This window comes from Anser brachyrhynchus (assembly GCF_964034855.1).
Source record: "Anser brachyrhynchus genome assembly, chromosome: 27".
NCBI classification, from domain to species: domain Eukaryota; kingdom Metazoa; phylum Chordata; class Aves; order Anseriformes; family Anatidae; genus Anser; species Anser brachyrhynchus.
In genome coordinates, this window is record NC_137720.1 from 2,788,519 (window position 1) to 2,814,077 (window position 25,559).

General features: G+C 57.5%; 1 protein-coding gene across 6 annotated transcripts; it reads left to right on the forward strand.

Moving 5' to 3' along the window:
* Positions 1-3,874: 3,874 nt before the first annotated feature.
* On the forward strand, positions 3,875-23,969 carry KLHDC8A (kelch domain containing 8A). 6 transcript variants are annotated; one of them, XM_080569519.1, is made up of 7 exons: positions 3,875-4,264; positions 11,245-11,311; positions 11,480-11,896; positions 13,566-13,730; positions 14,857-15,072; positions 15,469-15,570; positions 15,722-23,969. In XM_080569519.1, exons 3-7 carry the CDS (start codon positions 11,521-11,523, stop codon positions 15,913-15,915), a joined length of 1,053 nt encoding a protein of 350 aa, XP_080425645.1. In that variant the 5' UTR covers positions 3,875-4,264; positions 11,245-11,311; positions 11,480-11,520; the 3' UTR covers positions 15,916-23,969. The 6 variants fall into 6 exon arrangements, with proteins under 6 accessions (XP_080425645.1, XP_080425650.1, XP_080425649.1 ...); XM_080569524.1 differs by lacking the exon at positions 3,875-4,264 and adding an exon at positions 4,782-5,251; XM_080569523.1 differs by lacking the exon at positions 3,875-4,264 and adding an exon at positions 6,038-7,097.
* Positions 23,970-25,559: the final 1,590 nt, after the last annotated feature.

Below are 25,559 nucleotides of genomic sequence, written 5' to 3' on the forward strand. Positions count from 1 at the left end.
CACACAGCCTCACTGGTTAAACAGCTCAAAGCCCTTCCGTGCTGCTGCTGCAATCCTGCTAACTGTAGCTAATCTTGAATGTTACTGGGTGTAGGGTTTTTTTCCCAGCAACTGTCTTTTCAAAGTGCCTGTCTCTGCTGAAATGATGTCTCTCTGCGTTTGTCAAACGGGCAGACACAGCTGGTGGACTTCTCCCCGCGGGTTAAATATTCTGATTGAGAGATCCCGAAGCTCTCGGCTCCTGTCTCCGTGCATTAAGGTGACTATCTGCACTGTAACCAGCCCAGGGCCCTGCAGGAGGGAGAATTAATTAATTAACTAGTTAATTAACTGTCAGGTTGCCAAATCTCTGGAAGAAATGACAGTCCCCCTGCATTGCCCCCCACCGTTTGCTCCGGGAGCTGCAGCCACCGCTGGCACCCAGATGCGCATGGGCGAGTCCTGGCCCTGTTGCCTGGTTTTTTCCCCTTCATCTCCATAGTTCTGATCTCTTCTGAAAGAAGGCTTTTCTCATTTTGTGGGGTGTTTTTTGGCTGTATTTTTCCTGTTTTTTTTTTTTCGTCTCCTGGCCTGCTTGCTGCAGCTGAACACACCTTTCCCAGACCTGATGGGAAGCGGTCCTGGCAGGAGCGCTCGTTGGCCTGAGCTGGCTCAACCCAAAGCGATGCAGGTAAGAAAAAGGAAAATAAAACGTTGCAGTTTGGCTCATTTGTGTAACTTACAGGAATTCCAGCAACTCTCCTGCTGTTCCCATGGAAACAGATGTTGAATTGCAGGAAACTGCTACACGTTTCCAGGACTATTTCTCTTCCTTTACCGCTGACACCACCTTTATCATTTCCCAAGCAGCCCGGAGAAGTTACCTTTCCCTTTCTGCAGCACGAATCTGGAGTTTCCCTGGGCCGCCTCCTTCCTACGGGTTCCTCGAGGTATCCCGAGGGGCACAAAGCTGTGCAATTTTCACCGTTCAGAAAGCATCTGCTGGGCAAAGCCAGTGCCTGCCTTTGTGGGGAGGCTGGGGTGGCATGGCGCGGCACGCGGGCTCCGTCCTGCAGACACACACCGTTATTTTCCAGCCTGTCGGGTCTGGCTCATCCACCAGGCAAGGCAGCAGTCGGGGACTGAGCGTCTGGGGCTTCGTGGCCATGCTGCTGCTGCTGCCTCAGTGATTTTATCCAGTTTAAACCCACCTTCTTCCCCTGCTTTCATCTCTCATCTCCTTCCTCTTGCCTTTTGCAGGTGCTGCTGCAGTGCGGAGCGCTGGCCGCGGGGAGGTAAGCCTGCTTGGATCGATCTCAGACCCGGCTGTGGCAAGTGAAAGGTCACCGAGGGGTCTGTGGGGTTTACTTTGTTTTGGTTTTAACTTGAGGAATTAGATTATTATGAAGATGAAAGGGTATTTGGATTAATAAGTTGTTAGCGTTACATACGTAGGACTGGGAGGCCGAGGAGGGTCAGGGCTGCCTGGCTGAACCCTCCCTGTCCCCCTGCAGTCGCTCACCTCGCTGCGAACACCCGAGAGCCTCACCTGTGGGATGCCCTGCGGGAGGATGGCGCAGCCCCCCGTGACACTGAGCAACAGGGGGAATGGGACATGGGAAGCAGTGAGGAAAAGGAAAAGGAGATAAAGAGCTCGAGATCAAACAGCCATGTAAAACAGAACACCAACAAATAAAAATCCCACTCGGGACAAATCCCCGTGTCCTGAGCCAAGGCTCTCTTTGGACTCCAGCCCCCAAAGCAGGAGCTGCCAAATGGTTTGAGAAACCAGGCCGATGTTATGTTTCAGTGGGGTTTGTAAAGCCTGGTCTGCCCTCAGCTTGAAGAGGGCGAGTGGTGCGCGGTGTGGCTGCGAGGGGCAGCTGCAGCCCTCGCTGGGTCTCGCAGCTTGTCCCTGCTCAGCTGTGCCCTGGGACCAGCTGCCCACTGCTCCCCGAGGGGTGCTGAGCCCAGCCCCTGGGTGCTGCTCTTGGCTGGAATTACTGCCTAGTTATTTTCGTATCCTTGTGAAAATGCCTGTTCCACATGGGAAGGCTTTCTCCTGGTGGCAAGTTTGAGACTTGCACTACTTGTGACTACAGCTAAGCCTTTATAAGTCAGCGTCTTGCCAGCTTGCACTGTGCATTTCAAAATAAAAACATTCGCTTTGTGGAAATGCGTGTATTAACTGAATTGTAGCTGGGGAAGGAGAAAAAAAAATAAACAAAAGCTGGCTGGTGACAGGGGGCTTGGACTGCCAGCCCTGGGTCGGGACCTCATTTTCTCAGCGCCACATGGACAAAAAGGCCCTGCTCATCTTTGCTGCTGAGAGCACGCCGGCTGGATGAGAAGGGTTTTTTTTTTTTTCCTTCCCCTAACAAAACTCTGAGTGATTTTAACCAAAACACAGGCTTTGGTTTCCATTTGCCCTTTGCATTTACTTGGTTCAGCCAGCAACCCGGGGCCTCTCCTTTCCTTCCTTATGCCTCCTTACAACTGTGAAATGTTCTGCAGCCAGGTTTTTGGTGGCTCGAGAAGACCTTTTGTGCTGGCTCTTACCTCTGGCTGTAAGCAGGGAGCTTGGAAACTCACTGGAGACCTTCACTCAGAGCTGCCTGGACTGATCTGTAAACAGCCTGGTAAATAATAATAACAAGTTACAAATACTAACTGTCCAATAATTCCAGTCTGCTAATAGCCCCCCTGTTAAAATCCACTTCAATGAGGTCTTTTAAAATTTCTTAAGAGGTAAATGCCTTTGTAATGAACATCTTCATGTTAGATGGGCCCCGTGCTTGAGGTTTTTATTTAAATGTAAATTGAATCCTCCCACCGGAAAGCTAACGGGAGATTAAAATAGCTGGTAGGGGATGAGAATTTGCTTTTATGTAGTCGTTTGACTCAACTTCTTGTTGATTTCCTCATTTCTCTTATTTTATGGCTAGAGCTGCTTTAAAATAGTTTCTTATCTGGACCAGCACGAGCTATCAGCAAGAGCAAACCTTGGCTGGCTCGCTGCGGGCTGACCTTGGGGCAGCACCGAGGGGTTTGCAAGCCAGAGCTGAACCTGGAGCCTCCCGTGGCCGCCTCCGGGGACTGTCACCCCCCGTGGCCACACGGAGCGAGCCCCTCTGCAACGACCACCTGGGACCCTTCCAGCCCTGCAGGGTGGGCTCGGGCAGTCAGCAGCGTATGAAGGCCGTACGAGTGCAGTGCCCCGAGGATGTCGAGGGCTTTCAGAGCTGACGGAGGGTCCTGAAGGCTCGGGAGCGCCTGCTGGGCTGAGCTGCGAATGCCCCTCTGGGAAGGAGCTTTAAAGCTTGCTGGAAGATGCGCTGAAAGGATCTTTATCTTTTGCTCAGAAATGTTTTTTCTGGACTCGAAGTTATTCTGCATCACCTTCAGGAGAAGAACAGAGAAGCAGGTCAGGGAAAGAAAAGCCCTGGATGTCATCAGGCTGGGAAACTTCTGCTTCGGAGAAGGCTGAGGCCCAAAGTTCCCAACGTCCTTATTCCATCTTGGAGTGTTCTCATTTCTGGACACCTCGAGCCTTCACTTTGCGAGCAGAAGCTCTGCTGTGGCTGCTGCCTGTCCCTCCCTGCTGGGGCTGGCAGGGTGGGTGCCCACGGCAGGGGCACCGCAGGGGCTCAGCTCCCCAGCCCCGAGCAGCAGCACCGGGCCCCCCAGCACCATGCCCCCAGCCCAGCAGCCTGGAGCAGGGGGCTCTGGGGCAGCCCCCCCGGGGCAGGGTCCAGCCTGGGACCGCTGCAGCACTTCCACTCCTCCCTTCTCCCTCATTTTTCCCCGTCCCTCCAGTTTCTGGTAGTTTTGTTTCCGCAGCAGCGGAGGGCGGGCGGGGGGGAGCCGCTGTTACAGAACATCCTGTAACAAGCCTGCGAGCGTGGGGAGCCATAAAAGGCTTAAGTATGGGGCTGGTAATCCAGTGTGTACACACGCACGCACGCACACCCCCAGCTGCAGACACCGAGGAAGATCCCGGCCGCCGCACCAGATGGGGAAAACTCTGGCTCCGCTCGTCCTGCGTCTCCTGGAGGCAGGCGAGTAGGGCCGAGGGATTTCTGCTGCTTTCCTCGCTGCCCTCCCACGCAGCCTCCCCTGCTCCCGCCGGCGTCCTCCTTCCCCTGAGCAAGGGCTGCGGGGAGGAGAGGGATGGATGCGTGCGGGAGGAGGCGCTGAGGATCGGGGCTTCCCTGCCTTGGAGTTGAAGAGCGTTTTTTAGGAGAGCCCCGCGCTGCACCCGGGCTCAGCACCGCGGTCCCCAGCTGTAAGTAGAGCATCTGGGGGGGGGGATTCCTGCTGGAGGGCAGCGGGGTGCTGGGGGGCTCGTGGGGCAGAGCAGATTGCACCGGGCGCTAAACCAGGCTTTTCATGTGCAACCAGAAAGGAAGCTTTGAGTTTGTGTTTTCTCCCTAAGAAGTGGTTTTAAGGAGGCTGATTTTTTCCCCCGTTTGTTTGTTTTGTTTTCCCCCTCGTCCCCCGGTGGGATATTTTCTGCCTCTTTCCCAGGCCAGGCCCTGGGAGCCGCGGCAGCTGGCAGAGCTGGGTGCGCAGAGCTGCCCCCGCCGAGGGCTGCCCCCAGCTCTTGGCATTCCCTCCGGAGGGATGCAGCCTAAATTCAGAGTAACGGGAGATGTACAAACAACCGGGGGGACTGCGGGGCTGGGGAAAAATCTGGTGTATTTGACCCATGGAAAGGAGAAGCTCTTCTTGGAGAGCAGCGACAGCGTCGGGGGGCAAGGGGAGGGGACGCAGGACGCAGCGGGGAGCCGGACACGCAGGGGCAGCTGGCAGATTTTATTTTCTCCCAGTGAAATTGTAACTCCCTCTCTCAAGACAAAATGTAATGCAAACAAATCGTACCTTTTTTCCCACTCAGGAAAAAAAGGATGCTCTGCATGCCTTCCCTTTGCTAACAAGTGACAGAAAATGAAACATCTTCTCCCCCTGTCCCATTGCGTGCTAAAGCTTCTGGCATCGCTCTGATTTACAGTCGCTGGGCTGTTAGCTGTGGAATATTTCCTTCCACAACCTCTCTACCTTCTTATTACCGACCTCAGGAAATTGCATTCGGCATGATGAGGCTGCAAATGATCCCGAGGGACTGCTGTTGGGGGAAGGGGTGAAGCCGGGGGGGTCAGGTTGTTCGCAGCTCCAGCGGCACGCACGTCTGTCTGCAAGGAGATGCTCAGAAACAGAGGGGACGAAATGAGCTGCTGTGAGTGCTGCTGCTTTTTCTTTGCTGGCCATCAAGGTACCGTTAATTCTCATTCATAATTGCTATGCTTTTGCTCTCTCCTTGAAACTAAGCTAAAGTCTATTATTTTTTTTTTTTTTGCCAGCTGGGTAATTTGCAAAGGCAGGGACCCGATGGGTTTTTGGTTGTTATTTTTCTGGGTAGCTGTTACTATGGAAAGGAAACTTGATTCAGCGTGAGGAGAGGTCAGAAATACCAGACTGCGAATTTCATGCATGTTCTGTTTAAAACCTCAGCTGCCAGGGTCTGAGCAAGGAAGGAGTAAAGGCAGCCCCAGAGTCCTTGGCTTGCAGCGGTGTTTTTAGAAGTCTTTTTTTTTGCTTAAAAGTTGTAGTCATTTGAAAACCCAGACTTGGTAACGCCTGACCTTGTGGGCTAGGGCTGTAATAGAACTGTCAAAGCTTACGAAGGGCTGTCTGTGTGCAGTTCTGCGTCACCAAGGAATGGCACCAGGCCGGGTCACACAGCACCTTCCTGCAGGTGACCGCAGCAAAGAGCAGGTTGCTTCTGTGGGACCACGCAGGAGGGTGAGGGTTTTGGGTGGGAAACTCGGGCTTCTCCCAGGCTGGAGGGACAAAGGTGCCAGACTCTTCCAAAGGCCCTGGTCCTGCTCAGGGACATGAGTAACCAGTGAGGACTTGATGAGAGCCATGCCTGCGTGGGTGCTGAGCTCTCTGGATAGTTGTAGGAAGGGGCTTTGGGGTGCTGGGCTGCTGTGAACCTGATCATTATCAGGTGGAGGGGTGAAGGAAGGGGAAGGGGGTGGTTCAGGGCTCCCGTCTGGGTGCTGAGAGTGGGAAACGTGGCTCTGGAGCTTCCCGGGACATCCAACCCCATGAACGTTGTGTTTCCTGTCTTTGCTGGAGCAAGGAGGCATTTTGTACAGCAAAGGCTGTACCGAGCCTGCAGGGACAGGGCCTCCTCCCGCGGTGCTGATGTTTATCTGCCAATGCAGAGGGCGACTACACCGTGACATTTATGTGCTTCTAGAGGAAAAGCAGCTCACTCCAATTACAGTGATTAACAGCAAGGTTTATGTGCTGCTCCCACATCTGAAACTTTTCCATGTTGCTTTGTTCGAGTTGCACTGCGTCTTGCCGTCTTCCAGGGTGGGTGGAAACAGCACTGAGGAAATCCCCGCTGCGTTTCCCTCCGTTCTCATCATCTGCTGGTTTTCACCTCTTGACAAAATCCCTGCTCCCATCCAAAATGAAACGTTCCTGCCCCGAGCTGTGCCTTGGGTGCTGTGCCCAGAGCAGCAGCAGGGAAGCAGCTGAATATTGCCAAAGCCTGGATGTGGGGCTGGAAGAGCAGGGAGCAGGGACACGGGGGGACCGGGGCTGGCAGCTGCCCCGTCCCCGTCCTGGCAGCTGGGGAAACTCCGGGGGATCTCCCCCAGCCTCCTCCTCTGTGCCCCCCCTCCTGCCTGCTCCTGGCCTTGCACCGTAACTATTCCTTGGGTCAGGAATGGGTTCCCTGCACTGAATCATCTCCTTCTCGCTGTCTTCATCGCAGCCTGTGCTGTGTCATCTCTCCCTGCTCTTTATTTAATAGAGTGCAGGCAGCCAAGGCAGCGCTGAACTGAAGCTGCTGACTCCTGCGTGGTGCTGAGGAGCAGGAGCTGTGATTCCTTCCCGGTGCTCGCGTGCTATTTCCAGCTCATTGTTGCCCCTGTTCCTGCCTCTCCTGTGACGCCAGTCCCCCTTGCATTGAGAACAATCCCCGCAGGGGCTGGGGGGCTGGCAGACAGGCTGGTTTCAGCCGAGCTTTACAGCCCCTTCCGTTTCTCACGCTGGCTGGCACGCTGCAGGACTGCCCAGGGCTTTTCTGGCATGGCAGTTGGGTGAGTACGAGAGCTTTTTCTCAGTAGGGAGCAATTTTTCTGATAGCTTTCCCTGTCTGCATCCTTGTTTTAACCTGCTCGTGGTGACAGCGAGGAGCACGTGGGTGTTCGGCAGGTGGAGGCGGTGCGGGGAGCGGAGATGCTCTGGGAGCACGGCTCCTGCGGGCTGTGCAGGGGCCCTGGGTTTGACGGGTCGCCAGGTCCAGCAGCAGAAATCAGGGGTCAGTGCTGATGGCAGCGGAGCTGAGACCCGAGCGTGGCCGTAAAAGGATGCCAAGGATGTTTGCGGTGTTCGCCTGGATCTCTGGCATCCCCGAAAGGAGGGGAGGAGTGGTGGGGAATGGAGCAGGCACAGCAGAGGGCTGCACCTGGGGCTGTGCAGGGGCTGGAGGTTCTTCAGAGAGGGCTGGCATCATGCGGGATCAGTAAATAGTGGGTCCTGTCTGCTTGGGGGCTGCGTAAGGTCGGGGGGTCTCTCTCTGTTCCACCCTGGGTGGAGGATATGTGCCTGCGTGGCATGGGGTGCGCACGATGATGTCTGAGGGTGCCTATCCTCAGCGTGAGCGTTAAAAATAGAAAGTTTGGGAGTGGCTCTGGGGCCTTTTTGCACTTCCTTCAATTTGGAGAGCTGTAAATAGGCTGCCTTTTCACCCTGCGCTTACGCAGCGAGTTGCAGTGCAATATTCAGGGGAGCGTATCACCCCGAAGAAAAGCCTGTTGGATGCAGGGTGGGGATTTCAGCCCCAGCTGGGCCTGGTGCTCGCCCTCCCCAGCCGAGGAATTCCAAACCTGGAGCATAAAAGCTTCTGAGTCCTGGGGAGATGATACAGGGAAGAGAGCACGAGCAGCCACAGGCAGCAGCGCCGGGTTCAGCGACAAGATCTGCCCTGTTGGGGCAGCTCATCACTTCAGTGCATTCGGCACAGCCTCTCGTCTCTAAATCACAAATCGTTGGAGGTAATAAATGCCACTAAAGCAGGCCCTGGTGGGGGCTCAGCTCCGTCTGCCATCTCCTCTGATAGGAAAGCAATTACCATTCATTTTGATTCTAATGTAGCCATTTAGGAAAAACACGTTAATGCCTCTGATTTGTTTGGTATAATTAAGTGATAATTCCCTCTGCCCTGGAGGAGAACATGGCTGCAGCGCGCTGGGTGTTCGGTCAGCACATTTGGGCAAGTCCCAGCTCCCAGGGCACAGCACCAGTGATGCTTTCTAGTGAAGCGCCGGGAGATGCTGGGCAGCTGGAGACAAAGGGTGCGGGTGTAGTGCTTCAGACTGACCTCAATTTTCTTTTAAGAGCATGAAAGAATAGAAATCCTTATTGCAAGGCAGCTGGATTCAGGCAGGGCTTTGCACTGGTGCTGCCAAGCGCGGTGGCTCTCCGGGTGCCCTGGTTCCAGCTGCCTGGGACCACAGCTGGGTTGAATTTGCAGGTCTTTGCTCTGCCTGTTCTCACAGGGAACCCAACAGAAATGCTCACCCACCTCCAAGTCTTTGAATCTAACTCCTGGTCTTTGTGTGCTAACATGCTGAAAAAGATTTTTTTAGGCAATGCCTCGCTAAAAAGGACCAGTTGGAAAATTATGCTCGAGATTTGGATATCCTTAATGACAGCAGAGAAACTGTCTGGCAGCAGCAGTGAGGTTCTGCTTTTGTCAGGCATTTGAGTGACGTGTTTCATCCCAGGACTGCACTTTATAGTTGAAGAAATTGAGGGACAGGGCAGGAGAATGATTTATTGGAGGTCAGAATGCAAATCTGTCACGCTCCTGGAAATAGGAGCTGGCTCTGCTTTTCTAATTTGCTGGACCACGCTGAATTTGTCCACGGCAATGCATGAAAATTCACCTGGAGAGAAAAAAATGAATTATTCATGAAAGCCGTGGTCCAGAGCTGCTTAAACTGCCAGGGCAAAAAATCCCTGAGCTGATCCAGTCGCGGGCAGCGATGCACATCAGAGGACAAGGTACTGCGGAGATGGAGGACAACAGCTGCTGGTCTCATCTGCTGTTTGCCCCTTTCTCTTCGGCTGCTGGGAGGATGCAAAGCACGGCGTGACTCGCTGCTGCTCTTTATTGTTGCTTTGTGTTCCTTTGTACCGTGGCCCCCGCGGTGCCGGGGATGTGCGCATGTGCCTGCGCCGGGTCCTGCTGCTGGGGGCTCGCATCCCAAGAAGTGTTTGTGTGTTATGAACTGGATTCTTTACGCAACAAATAACGCTCAGCTGGCTAGTGAAATTTATTTGGGAGAATAAGTTCAAATAAACAGGAATCCTTCCATCAGCCCCGCTTAAATTGATTGGGTTTTGTGCCAGCTCAGGCTGGTAAGTGAAGTGATTTTGATGGATCTCCGTGCAGTTGTCTGAGACCTGCTTTGCTGATCCTTTTCCATCACTGTCCTCTAATTCACACTTTCGGGGGAAAATCGGGGAACTAACAAGACCGTGGAAGCTGATGTCACCGTCAGACGCTCCCCGCGGGCCGTGCCCCGAGGCAGAGCAGGCAGTGAGGAGCTTGTGGTGATGCCTGAGATAACCCGAGGGCCACGTCCACCTCCCTGCTTGGCTGGTGGGCGCAGCAGGCGTGGATCTGTAGGAGGAAGACGCGGCGTACCCAGCGCGCTGCACGCACGGGGAGGCAGGGTCCGATCCTTGCGGGGAGCTCTGCCTCGGCGCTGGGTGCTGCGGTCCCCCCGAAGCACCCAGATCCCCACCCGGCTCACCCGAAATGGTGGTGAAAGGCAGCTGTAGGTGGCTGTTGCTATGCTACAGGCTCCGGCTGTCGGAGGGGAGCCGTGGCCAGGGCTGGAGGAGGAAGCTGAGCGGCAAGGCAAGGTGCGGGGCGGCCGCGACGTGGTCCCAGGCCGGGCAGGTAATGGGGCTGGAGGCCCACTCGTGTCCTCTCGGGTCTAAATGAAGCTGTAGGAAATGGGTCTGGTTGTCTCTTGTGGGAGGAGGGAGTCTGCTCCTAAAAAAAAAAAAAAAAAAAGAGGACCATAACAATTTATTGCTTTGTTTGCGCTTAAATATCTTAGCTGGGAGAGTTCAAGTTGCTTTGCAGCCCATCCACCGTGCTGTGTCAGAATAAATAAGAAATACCCCCCCCAGAAGATCTGCTGGCTGTCAGCCAGGAGGCAGAGAAGAGGGTCTGAGAGAAAACATCAGCTCCAGGGGCTTCCAGACCCCGGGCTGCAGAAACCGGGGCAGCCAGCCCCGCTCCACCGCCGGGCAGCTCCTGTCAGCAGGGGTGGGCTCCGTGGGGCCGCAGCATCCTCGGGGAAAGTCTCAGGGGTCTGCAAAGGGGACCAAGAGGGAACAGCACTGTCCTAGAGCAGTGCGGGGAGGGGTCTGGGCTGTGAAGTGCTGGGGAAGGATGCTTGGAAGGGGACGGTGTCCTGCACCGCTAAATGCCCGGCCAGGAGCGTGCCTTCGGTGTCAGCAGGCTCCTACCCTGCTCTCCTGTCCCCAGATGTGTGTGCCAGGAGAGGCTGCTGCAGCCTGCGAGGGTAAACACAAACCCTCCTGTGTCTGAAGGGCAATAGCCCACGCTGGTTACACAACCGAGGTGGAGATGCTCGGTGCAGGAGATGCTCGGTGCAGGAGATGCTCGGTGCAGGATGCACCTTCCGTCACGCTGCGCAAGCGAGCGAGCAGCTGCCTTTGTTCCCTCCCGTTTGCCCTCTCTCTGCCTTCCTGCACTAATTAATCTCATCTGCATCGCTTAACGGCCATTCCAAGGGAGGAGAGGGAGAAAATAAAAGGCGTGCAGCCAGAGCTGGTGCCTCTGCCTGGGGGCTGCTGGCAGGACCCCCGGAGCACAGCACAGCACAGCCTGCGGGTCGGGGCTGGGGGGCCAGCGCTGGTGGTCACCTATTGCAGCCGGGGGGGCAGGAGCAGGGTGTCCCAGCATGTGTGGGCAGACGTAACCAAGGGTCAGGAGAAGAAATCAGGTCAGAGAAGGAGGACGCGAGGAAAAGTTCCCGAGCAGGCAGGAAGGCAGCCGGGGAAGTGAGCAGACGGCTTGCAGCCTCCTCGGCTTGAGCGTCGCTTGGGGGCGGGGATGCTCAGGAAGCAGGATCACAAACTGACTCCAACCTCCCTTGCCTTCCCCCCCCCCCCCCCCCCTTTGTTTTGTTTTATTTTTAGGATCGTTCTCTGTGTGAGCTGCTGAGGCAGATCGGGAGCTGCAGGATCGATGGAGGCGCACTGAAAGGTACCGCTGGCTGCCGCGCCGTGCCGGGGGGACGGAGGGGCTGGTGGCTGCTGGTGCAGATGTGGTGGTTTCGGGAGCTTTGCTCTGCTCCTGGCTGCCTGCAGCTCTGGCAGGGGAAGGACGGTGACCACACTTCATGCTTCTGCACCTCTCCGCTCTGTTTTGCAGCCTAGGCACCTCCCCACGGGCAGGGGACCGATGCTGCCGCCATGGAGGTCGCCAACAGCAGAGATTTCCAGTGGAAAACCCTCGCCCCGCTGCCCAGCCGCAGGGTCTACTCCACCCTGGTGGAGGCTGGCGGGCAGGTGTTTGCCATCGGGGGCTGCGATGACAACGGCGTCCCCATGGACTGCTTCGAGGTCTATTCCCCCGAGGCCGACCAGTGGACGGCGCTGCCCCCCATGCCCACGGCCAGGGCCGGGGTGGCGGTGGCCACCTTGGGCAAGCGGATCATGGTGATAGGGGGGGTCGGCGTGAACCAGACACCGCTGAAGATAGTGGAGATGTACAACGTGGATGAGGGCAAGTGGAAGAAGAGGAACTCGCTGAGGGAAGCGGCCATGGGCATCTCGGTGACGGCAAAAGGCAAGGAGGGTTCGGTTCCGGCTGCGTCCTTCCAGGCTGCGGGGGTGGCTGCTGGGTGAGCGGCTGGGGAAGGTCAGCATCCCTCCTTGCACCAAGCCAAAAAGCTCTCTGGGCCATGCCACGGGGTTGTGATGTTCACCAAAACCTTTTCTGTGCTTGTAGAGGTTAAGACCCATGTGTTCCATCCCGCCTGCTAAAGACAGCAGGCTGTTCTTGGTGCCAAAGGCGGTGCTCTGCTCTGCCCCAGAGCCACGAGTGCTGGTGTCTGGCTGCATTTCTGGCAGGTCCAAGCTCCAGGGTCTGGAGCTGAACTCCTCCAGGGCTTTGCAGCCAGTTCAGGTTTAGTTCCGCCCGAGTCCCAGACTGGGGGGGAGCTGAGCGGGTGCACAGAGCTGGGACAGCCCCTGGCTGAGCCGTGGAGCTGGAGAGGTGCAGGTCCCCGAGCCGTAGACCAGCTTTGACCTGAGGACACGTCTCTGGTCCAAGCCCAGAACCAGGCAGAGGGGTCAGCTTTGTAGCTGTGGGCTCAGATCAGTACACGAGAAAGGGAAGCACCTGGGCTCATGGGGGGCTCCTGCCCAGCTCCCCTCTGTGAGCTTAACCATGGCCTTAAACACGCCCTGCTAAATGCCTGCAGGGCCCTGCCTTTATCAGCCCATCTCATTTTTTTTAATTTACAAGCAGAGATGTGGAGCATTGATTTCCTTTAGCGCCTTGTGCTGTGCTTTGAGGCCAGGCAGCTTCCCGGCGCTCCTGGGTCACCAGCCCCATCTCTGGGCAGCTTCTTTGCAAGCTGCTCCTTCTTTTTGCTTAAGCGGCTTTAAAAGCTGCTGTCAAGGAATGCTTAAAAATAATATTTACCATCTTGGGGCTGATTTTCTCTCTGAGCTTGCCTATTGACCGGTGTGGAGGGGCCAATTTTGTGTGCGGGGCCGGGAGCAGAAATAGCTCCCCAAATACTTCAGCCGTGCAGCCAGGTCTCTGCTTTTCCAGCTGCTTTGCTGTAGGGCTGCTGTTGCTGATCTCCTGAACTTTGTGCGTGTGGTGCTGTGCTTGCTGAAGGAGATAATGTGGGTGCCGTGGCCAGTAGGGTTTTGTTTTGGGGAGCCAGCTTTGCCGCTAGCCAGAGGTGGACGTAGCTGACTCGGAGAGGGGCTGGCAGCTTCAGTGCCATGTTTGGGCTCCAGCCCTTCCAGTCTGGGTCGCATCCTGACCCAGAGCTCGTGGGGCGAAGACAGCAGCACAGAGGAGCTGGGTTTGCTGCACTGCTGTAAACATCCCCAGTCTGGGCGTGTGGGGCAAAGGAAGAAAGGGAGAAATGATCCGTTACCAAAGGGAGGGAAGGGGACGCAGGCTTACATCTTCCTTATCTTCCTTCTGCTCAAAGGCTCGGGAGCAAAGAGCCCTGCGGCTCCCACCCTCTCTGCACCCCTGAGCACTGGCACAGCACCCAGGGGTGCCAGCGCTGTCCTCGGCTCAGTGTCCCTGCCCCCTCCAAGGGACCGTGCTGGGAGCAGGGCTCTGGGTGCTGAGGGAGGGGATGAGGAGTCCCATGAGCAAGTCCCAGTGGGGATGGGGGCATTGCATGATGGCATGTACATTCTTGCACGGGGGTGTTTCAGCCAACGTAATATTTTTGTGGGTTTTTTTGCTTCTTGGCCCTGTCCAGACTACAGAGTCTATGCGGCCGGAGGGATGGGGTGTGACCTGCGGCCGCACAACTACCTGCAGCACTACGACATGCTCAAGGACATCTGGGTGTCGCTGGCGGCCATGCCCACACCCAGGTACGCGGCCACCTCCTTCCTGCGAGGCACCAAGATCTACGTGCTGGGTAAGCAGCCGGCCTGCAGCCTTCTCCGGGTTTTGAGTGGGGCTGGCGTGGGCTTGGGGTTTGCGTCCACACCCCCACAGCAAGCACCGGAGAGAGCCCGTGTGCCCTTGACTGCCCCGGGAGCTCAGAGATCCCGCGGCAGCTCGGTGCCAGGTCAATGCCCCCTTTGTTTCCCTGCTCGGTTTGCATTCCCGGGACTGAGCTACTGAGTGAAACCACTTCTGTCCACGTTACATCACCCAAATACTGCTCGCCTTCCAAAGAGTCAGCCTTTGACAGGAAAGTCCCGCTGTCGCTGGGGAATGCCGGACCGAGCCCGTTACAGGGAGCAATTTTCCTTAGCCTTACGGAAAGGGGAACCAAGGCAGGGAAGTGTTGCCGTTAGCTCACAGCCAAACACACAAAGTTGGGATCAACCCAGGAGCCCCAACGGCTCAAACCAGCAGATAACACCGGCTGTCTTTAGGGTGCTACCAGAAACAGGCTCTTTTGATCTATTTTGCAGTTTGTTTGCTGCTAGCAAACAGTTTGGGGGCCCAGCAGCGAGCACAGGCTCTGCTTTCAGAGGCACGGGGAGCATCCGAGCGGAGAACAGCTGCTCTCCTTTGCCTCTGATTGCCGGGAGAATAAAGCAGGTCCTTGGCGGCCGCGGTAGCAGCTGCCTTGGCTCTCCTGCTCCGTCGGGAGCGGGGCTGGGGCTCGCTGGCTGGCACCGGCGCTGAACTCATCTGAATTGCAAAGGCTCCCCGAGCGCCGAGCCCTTCTCTGCTGTGCGTTTGTCTTGATTAAACGGGTGCATACTAAACACCTTCCTGCGCTGCCTACCCGTGGCCGCTGGCACGGAGGGAAGCGGAGGGTGTGACGCGCGGGGAAATGAAGTGCTTTAATTTTATCAAACTGCAGCGCAAAGAGAGGGAGCGCGAGGGGGACAAGGTGCCGGGCTCAGCAGCCCTCATTCCAGGTGACTTAGGACGTGAGGGTGGCATCGGCTGGCAGCTCGCTCGCTCTCAGACTGCCCCAGGAACATCCCCGGGGTCCTGCTGGTGCCGTTGGCCAAGCCAACCGTCCCTTCCTTTCTTCCCGTTCCCATTTCTTTCATCCCTTTTCTTCCCATCCCCTCACGCAGGCGGGAGGCAGTCCAAGTACGCCATCAACGCCTTCGAGGTGTTCGACACCGAGACCCGATCGTGGACCAAGTTTCCCAACATCCCCAACAAAAGGGCCTTCTCCAGCTTCGTGCCCACGGAGGACAAACTCTTCAGCCTCGGGGGCCTGCGGCAGGGCCGGCTCTACCGGCAGCCCAAGTTCATGAGGACCGTGGATGTGTTTGACATCGAGCAAGGTGGGGCTGTCCCGGCTCCGTCCCGGGCGGGTGGCAGGCGGGGATGCACCCGGGGGCTCTGCAGGGGTTGGGGTTTGGGGCTGGGAGGCTCTGCCGAAACTCTCAGCTGCTGAGTTTTGAGGGCACTGAACCCGGAGCCCAGCCTGCAGCGAGGTCTGCGGTCAGGGATAACAACAGGAGGAAAAAAGGGAAAAAACGTGGGCCAGAGGGGTTCGGCAGCTGCTGGGTTCGGCAGCTCCCTCCCGGACAAGGTGGTGGGGAAGCTGACCGCCGTGTCATGGGTTTTTGTTACCCTGAGGTGCAAATGCACGTCCACGGGGAGGTGCGAGGCCTGGGAGGCAGGGGGTTCCTGAGGGGGAGCGCTGCTGCCATGCCCGTCTGTCCTGTCCCTGCCAGGCGGCTGGATGAAGATGGAGCGCTCCTTCTACCTGAAGAAAAGGCGAGCAGACTTCGTGGCCGGCTACCTGAAAGGCAGAGTCGTCGTGGCTGGGGGGCTAGGTGAGGCGCTGGGGACAGCGGTGACACTTGGGGGTCGGGGGGTGTTGTTACAGAGCGGGGAGCAGGGGAAAAGGACCCCATAAGGGGATGGGCTTCAGGATACAGACGAGGGATGCTGGCCAGTGCTTCCCGCCTCGCTTTGTGTCCCCAGGGAACCAGCCGACCGTCCTGGAGTCGGCGGAGGCCTTCCACCCCGAGAAGAACAAGTGGGAGAGCCTGCCCCCGATGCCCACCCCGCGCTGCGCCTGCTCCAGCATCGTGGTCAGGAACTGCCTGCTGGCGGTCGGCGGGGTGAGCCAGGGGCTGAGCAGCGCGGTGGAAGCCCTCTGCGTCTCCGATTCCTAACAGACCCCAGCCCCAGGGGGGGGACCTCGCTCCCTGCTGGTGCTGGGCCGGCTCCTGGTGGTGCTGAGCTGTGCGAGCATTGCTCGAGCCGCCCTGGGAGCCTGGCTCTGCCTGCTGGAGGCTGACACCAGCCTTGCTCCGAAGCTGCTGCTCCCATCCCTCCTGGGTGCTGCTGTTCGGGCCCTGCAGAGGGAAGGAGATTTTGGCCAGGGGTCCCCCCCGGTCATCTGCAGAGCCCCGTGGGGAAACCCCGGTGAAGGGACTGCTCGCAGCGCTGGTGTGCGCCGTGTCTCCTGCCAGCAGGAAGGGCTCTGGGCAAGCATCTCCCCGCTGCCACCCTGACCCACCACAAAGGCGACGTGTTTGGGGGTTAGGAGAATGCAGCCAGGTCCGCGGCGGTTCAGGGAGAAGGGACGTGATGCCCTCGGAGCACCCTGGGGTCTACGCGTGCTTCCCTGCACAGATCCCCTTGGCTTGCAGCAAGGGAAACCCTGGACCCGCAGCCAGGCTGAGGGGATCGTTCTTTTGCCTTCGTAGCAAGGCTTTCCCCGCGCACCCGTAGCATTTCACTGTCACTTTGCCAGGAGCCGGAGCACGGGGCTGCCAGTGCTCCTGGGAGGGCGAAATGCCCGAAGGACTGCTTTGGCAAGAGGCTAGCCCTTACCTTTGGCACAGGAATAGCACAAACATGCCTTCGCAGGGGTTCATGTAGAGGTGGCCTCAACCTGCTCTGTTCCAGCCTGGTTTTTAGTTCCTCCAGTGATGTGGGGTCTGCTGTTCGCTCCTGAGAAAAACGAGCAGAACTGAGCCCTGCTGCTGGAGCTGGAGCTCTCTCCTGCCCCCAGGGCCAGGCAGTGGCGTTGGTGACAGCCTTGTTCCAGCGGCGAGGACAAAAGACCCCAGCCACCACGGCCACAAGACCCCAGGCACCGCTCCCTCTTTGGGTTCGTCCTTCCCGGGCAGTTTGAGGGAGGGCTCGGACCGCCGGGTTACACTTTGAGCTTGTAGCAGCTGCCTCATTAAAAGCTGTCTCCAGAAAATCTCTTGGATGAGCCCAGGATGTGCTAAGGGCTGGGCCAGGACCATCTGCTGTGATGAGGTGACAAGGTGGGACCGGGGCTAAAAAGGGGGAGATGGGGCCAGCTGTGGCCGAGGTCAGCAACGTGTCCCTGCTTGGGCATCCCTTGATATTTCCAGGGATGTGTCCCTGCTGGGGCATCCCTTGCCACTTTCAGCATGCCCCATCCCTCTCTGGGGACAGTTCCCAACCTGAGAGCACCATGGGGGTCCTGGGGGTGACCCTGCCCGGTTCAGGCTCTGCGGGCAGCACAGAGCACGGGGGACACCGTGCGGCTGCCGCCACTGTGGCACTGGGGCTGCCTCCCAGCCCTGAGCCCTCTGGGGACAGGGGCAGGGGTCAGGGCCCTCTGTGCCCCCGGTGTCCCCCAGCTGCTGTCCCCCTGGGCCCTGCCATGGGCGCTGGGGCCTCTGGGCTCCCCTGGGAAGCAGCGAGGCGAGGGCTGCGTTTGAAGCGCGGCGCTGTCAGCTCCAAGCCCTCTCCCTCTCTGATCTCCAAGCGCCGCGGCGCAGAGATGAAAGGGGAACAGCACCGACTCCGGAGCGAACAACCTGCTCGCTAATTATTTACATCCCACCTGCTTGTCTCTGGCTAAGTACAATCAGCACAGCGGCGTCTGCCCCCGTCCCCGTCATGTTCCCATCCGTGGTGCTGCCGCCTCGTTCCCGTCGGCACCGGGTGCTGGGAGGCTGCAAGCACAAACACCAGCGAGGGAGCTGTGCCCCTACCTGCGGCTCCGTCTGGGCTCGGAAGGAGCCCAGAGCACCCCCCCGTGAGTGCATCGCTGGGGTGCTGCCTCCTGACCCCACGAAGCATCCCTAAAACGGTGAAAATTGGAGGAGAGGGGGCTTGGAGGAAGGGAGGGAGCCTTGCACCTTTTTGGAACAACCCCCCCCCAATCTCCCGGCACAGCACATCTCCATTTCAGCCGCCTCTGCACAGCCGAGAGAGTCTCTAGCTGGTAACGAAGTGTTTTCCTTTGTCCTCAGGGGACCTTTTCCCACACACCGCACAGCCTGGTGCTCCCCTGCTCCCGCACCAGCCCTGGTTATCGCGGCGAGGCCGCGCTGGCTGGGGCTCGGGTCCGGTGCCTTTGTGAGGCTGGAGCGAGGGGAGGAGGAACCCACTGCCTTTGTCTGGCTGCAGCACAGCTGGGGGCTGATCCTTCGCTTTCTCCCCCCCCCTCAGAAAGGCTGCGGAGCGAGGCAGACAAAGCAGCGTCGTGGGAATAAACGCGCTGCAGGACTTAATGAAGAGATGTCAGGGGCTGGGGACGAGGCGGGGGGGAGCCGGTCAGTCACCAGAGCTGGAGATGTGCCGAGCATTCAGAGCGGGAGGGAAGAAGGAGCTCTCCGAGCTGCAGCATAGGAAGGAGCTGGTGCAGGGCAGCCTCCTTTGTCGTGAAGCCCAAGCTCTTGTTCCCAAACCGATCCCGAGCACATCCCCAGAGCCGGGCTGTCCCTGGCTGGCAGCAGGTCGCCCTGCAGGGCTCTGCTCCCGCGTGGGTGCGCTTTTCCCCATGGGCTGTGCCGGGGCAGGGAGCTGCTGAGACTTCAGACACTTCCCACACGCCTCCGCTGTGCCAAGCTCCAGCTAACGCCCGCTCGGGGACCTCTGCAGCTGGTGGCTTGATTTTTTTTTTCCCTTGCGATAGCACCGCTCGCTGTCTACCAGCACGCCACAAACGGCTTTGAGAGCACGGAGAGGCACCAGCAGCAGGAAGGGGAGACGAGAGGGATCCATAATTAGCGGCAAGAGCTAGGGTGAGAGGTTGGGGTGACCTGTCCCCGTGCTGGGCTCTGCTTGTGGGGCAGCATCACCTCAGTGCGGCCCCGCTGCTTCAGTTTTTGGTGCCTGAGGTCCAGCCTTGTCCCGTGGAGTGGCCGCGGGGTCCTCAGGCTCTGACTGTGCTCGACCCCACTGATGGGACCCACCTGGGGTGTCAAACTCATCTTTAATTATTTGAAGACAACCTGTACAAGCCTCCACCCCAGACATTATGCATGCTGTGTGAGTGACCCCAAGCAAAAGCGGCCTGATTGCACAGATGGAGATAAGTATCCTGCCCATCCGCAGCGCCTGCATTGCACCCCAAAAGTGGCCCTGTCAACCCCAGTCCTGCCCCCAGCCGTTCCTGGGATCCCCTGCCACTGCTGGCCTTCTCTGGGGCTCATCCTCAGGGCTGTGGGGACGGTGGGACCCAGCTTTGTTCAAGGCAGGCTCTGAGGCTGCTGAGCAGTCAGCAGCGAGCTGTTAGGCAGCACGGGGTTATTTAAAGCCACCGTGGGACTCCAGCAACAGCCACCTTCGTGCCAGCCTCCTCCGAGAACAAGCATCCCTTCCCTGGCTCCTCTCGGCTGTGGGAAATCCCAGGCCCCTTCCCGTGGGTTGAGATTCCCTCCGGGAGCAGGGGAAATCCTCCAAGCTTTCCTTTTTTTCCAGCATTACCGCTGCAGCTCGACGGCAGCATTCGCTGCTTCCAGCCTGCTGGCAGACACGAGTGGGAGGATTACGTCTCTCCCCCGATGGTTTTCACAACGGCACCGTGAGTCCTGCAGCTCCTACTGCTGCGGGAGAGGGGAGGCTGCGGGAGATAACCTGCTTTGGTTTGGAAGCAGAGCCGTGCCTGCCCTCCAGGTGACGGAGAGGTGACCGAGCGCCAAGGCTGGGGAGCAGGGAGGTGAATCAGCGGCACCCGACGTTCGTGGGGTTGGCTTGACTGGGAGCCAGCATTATGCGTGTTCGGGCTGAGCAGTGCTGGATGCTTTCCCTTCCTCCTCTGAGTGCTGTCTGAACGGCAGATGGCATCCATGGGCCGAGCCCCGGCGCTGCCAGCACCTTCCAGCCAGCAGCGGGGACCCTGCGCTGCTGGGGTGGCTCCCGCAGCCCCCTGGGGCTGTGCAGGGACCCCTGCTAACGGCACCCAGCAAATCTGAAGGATCTGGCAAGCGACACGGTGTGAAAAGGGTGATATGTGTCTCCCGCAGTGCTTCAGCTCCCATGAACAGGCACTGCCTCTGAGCCCAAGCACCTTGCGGTAGCTGGGACAAGGCTGAATTCTGCTCCCCGGTCCTCCAAGCAGGCAGTCTGTAATGCTGCTGCTCTGTGCCAATGCCTACGTGGCTGAATCCTGCTCTTGCTCACACTGCTGCAGCTTCCCTGAGCTCTGCAGTGAACCTCTCCAGCTTGGATGGCTGCAGAGTTTCTCTCCCCAGACGCCTGTTGCATCTTCTCAGCGGGTGATGCTGGCGCTTCCATCTCTGACACCAATACCCGATGGATCTCACTGTGCCTGGAGGGCCAAGGCAAAGCCTCAGCCAGGGGGTCAAGCCCAGCGATCAGACCGGGGGCCTTGAATTGCAATTACCAGCTGCCCCGGGGTGAATTTTGGTGGCTGCTGGGGGCGAGACGAGCCCCTCTGTCCTCCCAGGCAGCCCAGCAGCGGTGTCCCACGGGGCGCAGGGCACTGCGGGTTGGGTTTGCCCTGCATGACACCAGCACTGCACATACCCGCTGATCACCTCCGGCAGGTGCTGCTGCCCGAGCTGCAGGTGTGACCAACACAGATCTGGGGGAAGCAGCTGCCTGAGCTCACCCGTTGCACCCGCTCGGTGAGCAGCAGACACGCAGCAGGTCAGAGCGCACCGGCCTCGGGTGCTCGTTCCTCCGTGCTTCATTCCAGGGGAGCATCCACGGCTGCTCCTGCTCGCACAGCGGAGGGTTTGTGGCCTCAGCTGGCTGGTGCCGCCCTGGTATGTTGTGCAGGGCTTCCCAAGGCCAACTGAAAGCAAACTGCAGTTAGTGTTCGTTGTTCAGGGACGGGGAATTCGATGAAATGTCTGCCTCACCTCGTATTGTGAGGGTTGCTGATGTCTGTCTGACGCTGAGAACCAATTTAGATGCCAGTTCAGTAGCAGGCACGCTTAGACTTCAGCACAGAAGCCCTGTTGATGACAAAACATGTCAGCTGAGATTGGCCTTTAAATTGGTGCAACTGTTGTGGATGGCGGTGCAAAAGGAATCGTTTAGAAATAGTGCAAACAAATATAAAATAACCGGGTTACGACCCAGCTTCCTTTCCAGAATTTGTAGTAAATTTGACTTGCCTTGGAGAAATGTTGTCAGCAGTCTTGAGAACAGATTGGCAATTGTCTGCAGTATCTTTTTTTTATATCTGTATTACCCCTAACGGTGACTTGCATTGAAATGGGCTCACGCATCCGTACGCTGAGTGCTTTTAACCACGCGTCGTAGCACCATTTATTACTGTTCAGTAGCAGGTCTGTCAAACGGCTCCTCCTGCTTCTGGGGAGCTGCAGAAAGCTCCGCTTCAGCCCTCCTGACCTGCCCAGCCACCAGGCAGCACAGCACCGTGCCCACCAGGCAGCACAGCACCATGCCCAGCAGTCGCAGTGGGCACGGTGCTGTGCGCGCCCTTATCTGCAACCCAGCCGAGCCTTTGTAGTTTTCCATCTCCTAATGGGGCTCAGCAAATCATGTAGCCGGCTGCTGTCGTGTCCTCGTTTGAACTCTGGATACTCGAAGTTGTGCTCGCTGGAAGCCAGGCTTTTCAGTACCGGCGCTGAGGGCTGTTCCAGCACGGCAGCGGAGCGGTCCGGTCGCTGATTGCTGCCCGGCTTTCCTGCCAACGAGCATCGAGCATCGCTGCTCATTGTCCCCAAGCAGCCTTTGTCCGTATAAACAGGAAATTTCTTTAAAGCAACCTCTAATATATCTGGTCGCAGAGCAGAAATAGCTCCTGTACCTTGTCACACTCCCGTAACAGACATAGCAGTGCCCCGCTCTGCCCCGCTGGCCCCGGTGGTCAGCGGGAGCTGCTCCTTGGGGTGACTGCTCCCCTTGCTCCCCTTCCCAAAAGGGGACCTGGTATGAGGGTCTGTGTGAATGCTGCCATACAGCTGTGAATTTCTCTTCATTTGGAAAGGAACAGAGCTCCTCCATGCTGCTGGAGCTGCAGCAGCACTGGGAGGCACCGGGGCCATCTGTCATTGTCACCGTGGTGCCCTGCGCTGCCCCGGCCCCGTCGCCTTCCCAGCCCTGCTGAGACGGCTGCAGGCAGACAAAGCCTCCCCGTCGGCATCCGCCCGCGCTGGAAAGGATATTGAGTCACTACCGTGAAATACAAATGCTTCCTGCACTGAAAATTCAGGCTCCAGCTTTTAGGGAGAGTTTGCTTTTTTTTTGTTTTTGTAAATGCCCTGGGGTTTCTGCAGCCCCCCGAGCTGCCCAGGCTCAGGCGGTCCCTGCCGCAGCCTTTCAGGGCTGTTCTTGGGTGTGCAGCACAGCCTGGCCCTGTACAATCTGTGCAGTATTATAGAAGAACCTGTGATAAAAATAATTATTTTGTGGATTGTATTGTCTCTGCTTGCTATGGGTAGCTTGCACTTGCTGGTGTGTGCACCAAACTCCCAGTGACTGCGTTAGAGCGAGCTGTTCGCATATATGCAGGAGGAGAGCAAAACCTGGGGAATTGCTCCAAAGTGGCAAACACAGGAGAACATTGTGTTCGGGCTGCTGCTCAGCCCTTGTCCCTGCCTGTCTGGGGTTTCCAGAAGTGGAGGTTCAGCAGCAGGACTCAGATGTATTGCAGTGGTTGAAGTACAGGGGCTGCACTGAACAGGGCTTGCCATTTTGGCTTTTACTCACAAGCTTTTAGATTAGAGCTTAACGCAGAGCACTGTACATATCTCACCTGTAGCAATTTCTAGGGTAAATACCACATAACAACAAAAACCATGTCACCGCCTGAAAATGTGATTAAAAAACCAAGATAAGTTCGTATTTTGAAGCGGCTGGTTCCTGGCCTCTGTAATTCCCATGATGAAACCAGCGGGTCACCGACTTTGGGTCACTCGTTCTGCGAAGGAGACCAGGCAATGAGACATTGTGGCCATCCACGGCCTGCTTTGGTGGGGAGCAAGCAGGAAAACAAATCCAGGCACCTCTGCAACCCTGGCGTGACTGCACCAGCTCGCTGCCCCAAACCAGCTCGCCCCCGTGCACAGCTTTGCCTTGCTCTTGTCTCTTCTCGGCGTGCCTCACCAGGCAAACCGCTACACGCAGAGCTGCCCAGTGATGCAGTTTCCTCTGCCCTGTCCAGCTGGATGAGACACTAGCTGTGCTTTCTGCAGCCATGCTCCAGCTGACCGCAGCGCGCGTGCTTATCTCGGTGGCTGCACGCAGCAGGGAGCTCGCGGCCGCTCGCTGCCCCCTGCCCGTGCTGGAGGTGATAAGGAGGGGTGGCAGGACCCGGCCGCCCGAGCAGCGAGAGCCTTATCGGGCTGACGGAGCTGGGCAAAGTGATCCTAAAGAGCGGCCAGCCGGAGCACAAACCCTTCCCACCGAGGGGTTATCAAGAGGGATCACTGGGAAAAATGAGCTGAGCTTGACACCGAGCGGAGGGCTGAAGGGTGTCTGCAGGCTGCCTTAATCCCAGGCAGCTGCAGAAGATGTGGGTTGCAGAGGTGGCCTGTGCTGTAATCATTACATTTGATAGGTCATAAATTACTTTTCCAAAGGCTCCCATTGCTGTTTAATGTGTTTCCCTTCTTCTGCTGATGGATGGGGCACCCAGTGGGGAAGATCAGAGCAAAAACCGCTTCCTCTGTGTTTTCAGGGGCAGAATGGGTTTCACACCTGCCTGAGCACTACCCAGCAGAGGGTGAGGAATGCTGCCAGCCTGGAAGACCGCTAAGCAGAGGTGATCATTTGCCTCTTTGTCATCTTTGGCATTTTAATGCCTGGCAGGACCCTTCCTTTCCCTTTTGGTGGGCTTGCTGCCATAAGCGTGTCTTCTGGGGCAGGTTTGTTCCCTTAGCAGCTCACAGAGGTGAGCAGAGCCTGTGCACACCAAACCCAATGGCAGAGACACAGGTTTGGACCATGACACAGATGCTTTTAGTATAGAGGTAACACTGCCGCATTTATTTAAAATTAAAAAATAACAATACAAAAATAGGAGGCTGGAGGTGAATAAAGCTTCCGTCCTTACAAAGCATCGCGCTGATCAGACTAGCTTTGAGGAGGTTTCCCTGACACAGAGCCAAATCCCCTGTTGACTTTCACGTTGGTGTTAGCAGACACTTGGTTACAAAGGGCTGCTGCTGTAGAAACCACCTTTAGGATGGCTGCAGCTGGGGGCAGGGGGTTTTCAGTGGGTTTCCCCGCTGCTGAGGAAGCAGCGCTACCACTACCACTGACTGCTGCAATACAGGATCCTTATCAGTGGATTCCAGCAGACTTAGATCTGTGTCCCTTGACATTTCCATTAAAAAAGGCTTCCTGAGGTAGTCTGGAACAAAAGCATACCTAAGCTTACGTGTCAGTGACTGCACAGAAAATCGCAGAGAAGAATTCCTCTGGTAGAAACAGAAAGAGAAGCAAGCCCGACACTTCGTTTCCTTTCATCACAGGGAAAAGCCTCTGGAAGGCATCCTTATAAATCAAGAAGAGCAATAAACATGTGCTTAAAGCTAAATGCGTGCTCGAGTGCTTCTTGGGCCGGTGGGCTCAACCCCGAGCGATCCCGCAGCCGCCGGGGGATCGCTCCGTAGGCAGAGGCGTGGGCTGGCCGCGTCCGGGAGCCACGGCAGCTTTCATCTCAGCCAAGGGAAATCGCCTGCCTTGCTGCGATCAGGAGGCCTGCTCCTTCCCCTTCCACTCTCCTGCAATCTCCAGGCTGTGCCTGAACAGGATCCTATCTGTTTACTTTGACATTGAAATTACTGCAGTTTAGTTAATCTCTTCTACGCCTTGTTTATCTTCCCTATGGGCCCTGCTCGCTACCTTCAGATTGAAAAGCAGCTCCTGTTACCACACACTAAATAATTCAGTAGTGCAACCCTGCTGCGCTATCTCAGGACATCCCCCCAGCCCCCGTGCCGTGCGAGACAACTGATGGTAAAGCAGGAAGCCAGGTTTGCCCACGGGTTGCTGTGTGGGGCAGGTTCGTGGTGGAGAGGATGCAGGGCCAGCACGAATCTGCAAAACGTTGGTTATCCCCAAAGCCTTGTGCAGAACAGAGGCAGAACAGAGGCTCCACACAGCCACAAGACACAAGATCCCTCCGTGTCCTAACTCTGCCTCGATGGTATCTAACCTGGAGCCCGCTGAGTGCCGAGGCTGATCCCTGGCGGGGATGAGCAGGAGCCCGGTGCGCGGCTGTGTCCCACAACCTGGGCTCCAGCCGTGCCGCAGGACGGGTGTGCTCAGCAGGACATTCGTAACCTCAGCCCTCTGATACCCAGACTGCGAGAGCAGCCGGGGGCACAGGACCTCTGCCTGGGTCTCATCCTGACGTAGACGGGGCACGGCCGCTATGTCTGTGCTCGGGGGCCCACAGCCTGCAGCAGGGGGCCGGGGCTGGGCGCGCTCATCCCCTCGCTGCACGCTCTGCAGCATCTCTCTGCCTCACCCCGTCTGCCCCGAGCCGCTGGAAGCGGTGGGAAAATCCAGGTCGGAGCGCGGGGCTGAGTAATGCTGCAGTTATCTGCCTCTTCGATCAATACGGTGTGTCCTCACACATGCCAGAGCCGGGCAAGAGCTT

Bases quoted from the DNA above. Each gene is read 5' to 3' on its own strand.
- KLHDC8A (XM_080569519.1), top strand. From the start codon at position 11,521: ATGGAGGTCGCCAACAGCAGAGATTTCCAGTGGAAAACCCTCGCCCCG. The intron at 11,897-13,565 runs GCAAGGAGGGTT...GGCCCTGTCCAG, and splicing joins CATCTCGGTGACGGCAAAAG to ACTACAGAGTCTATGCGGCC. The intron at 15,073-15,468 runs GTGGGGCTGTCC...TGTCCCTGCCAG, and splicing joins TGTGTTTGACATCGAGCAAG to GCGGCTGGATGAAGATGGAG.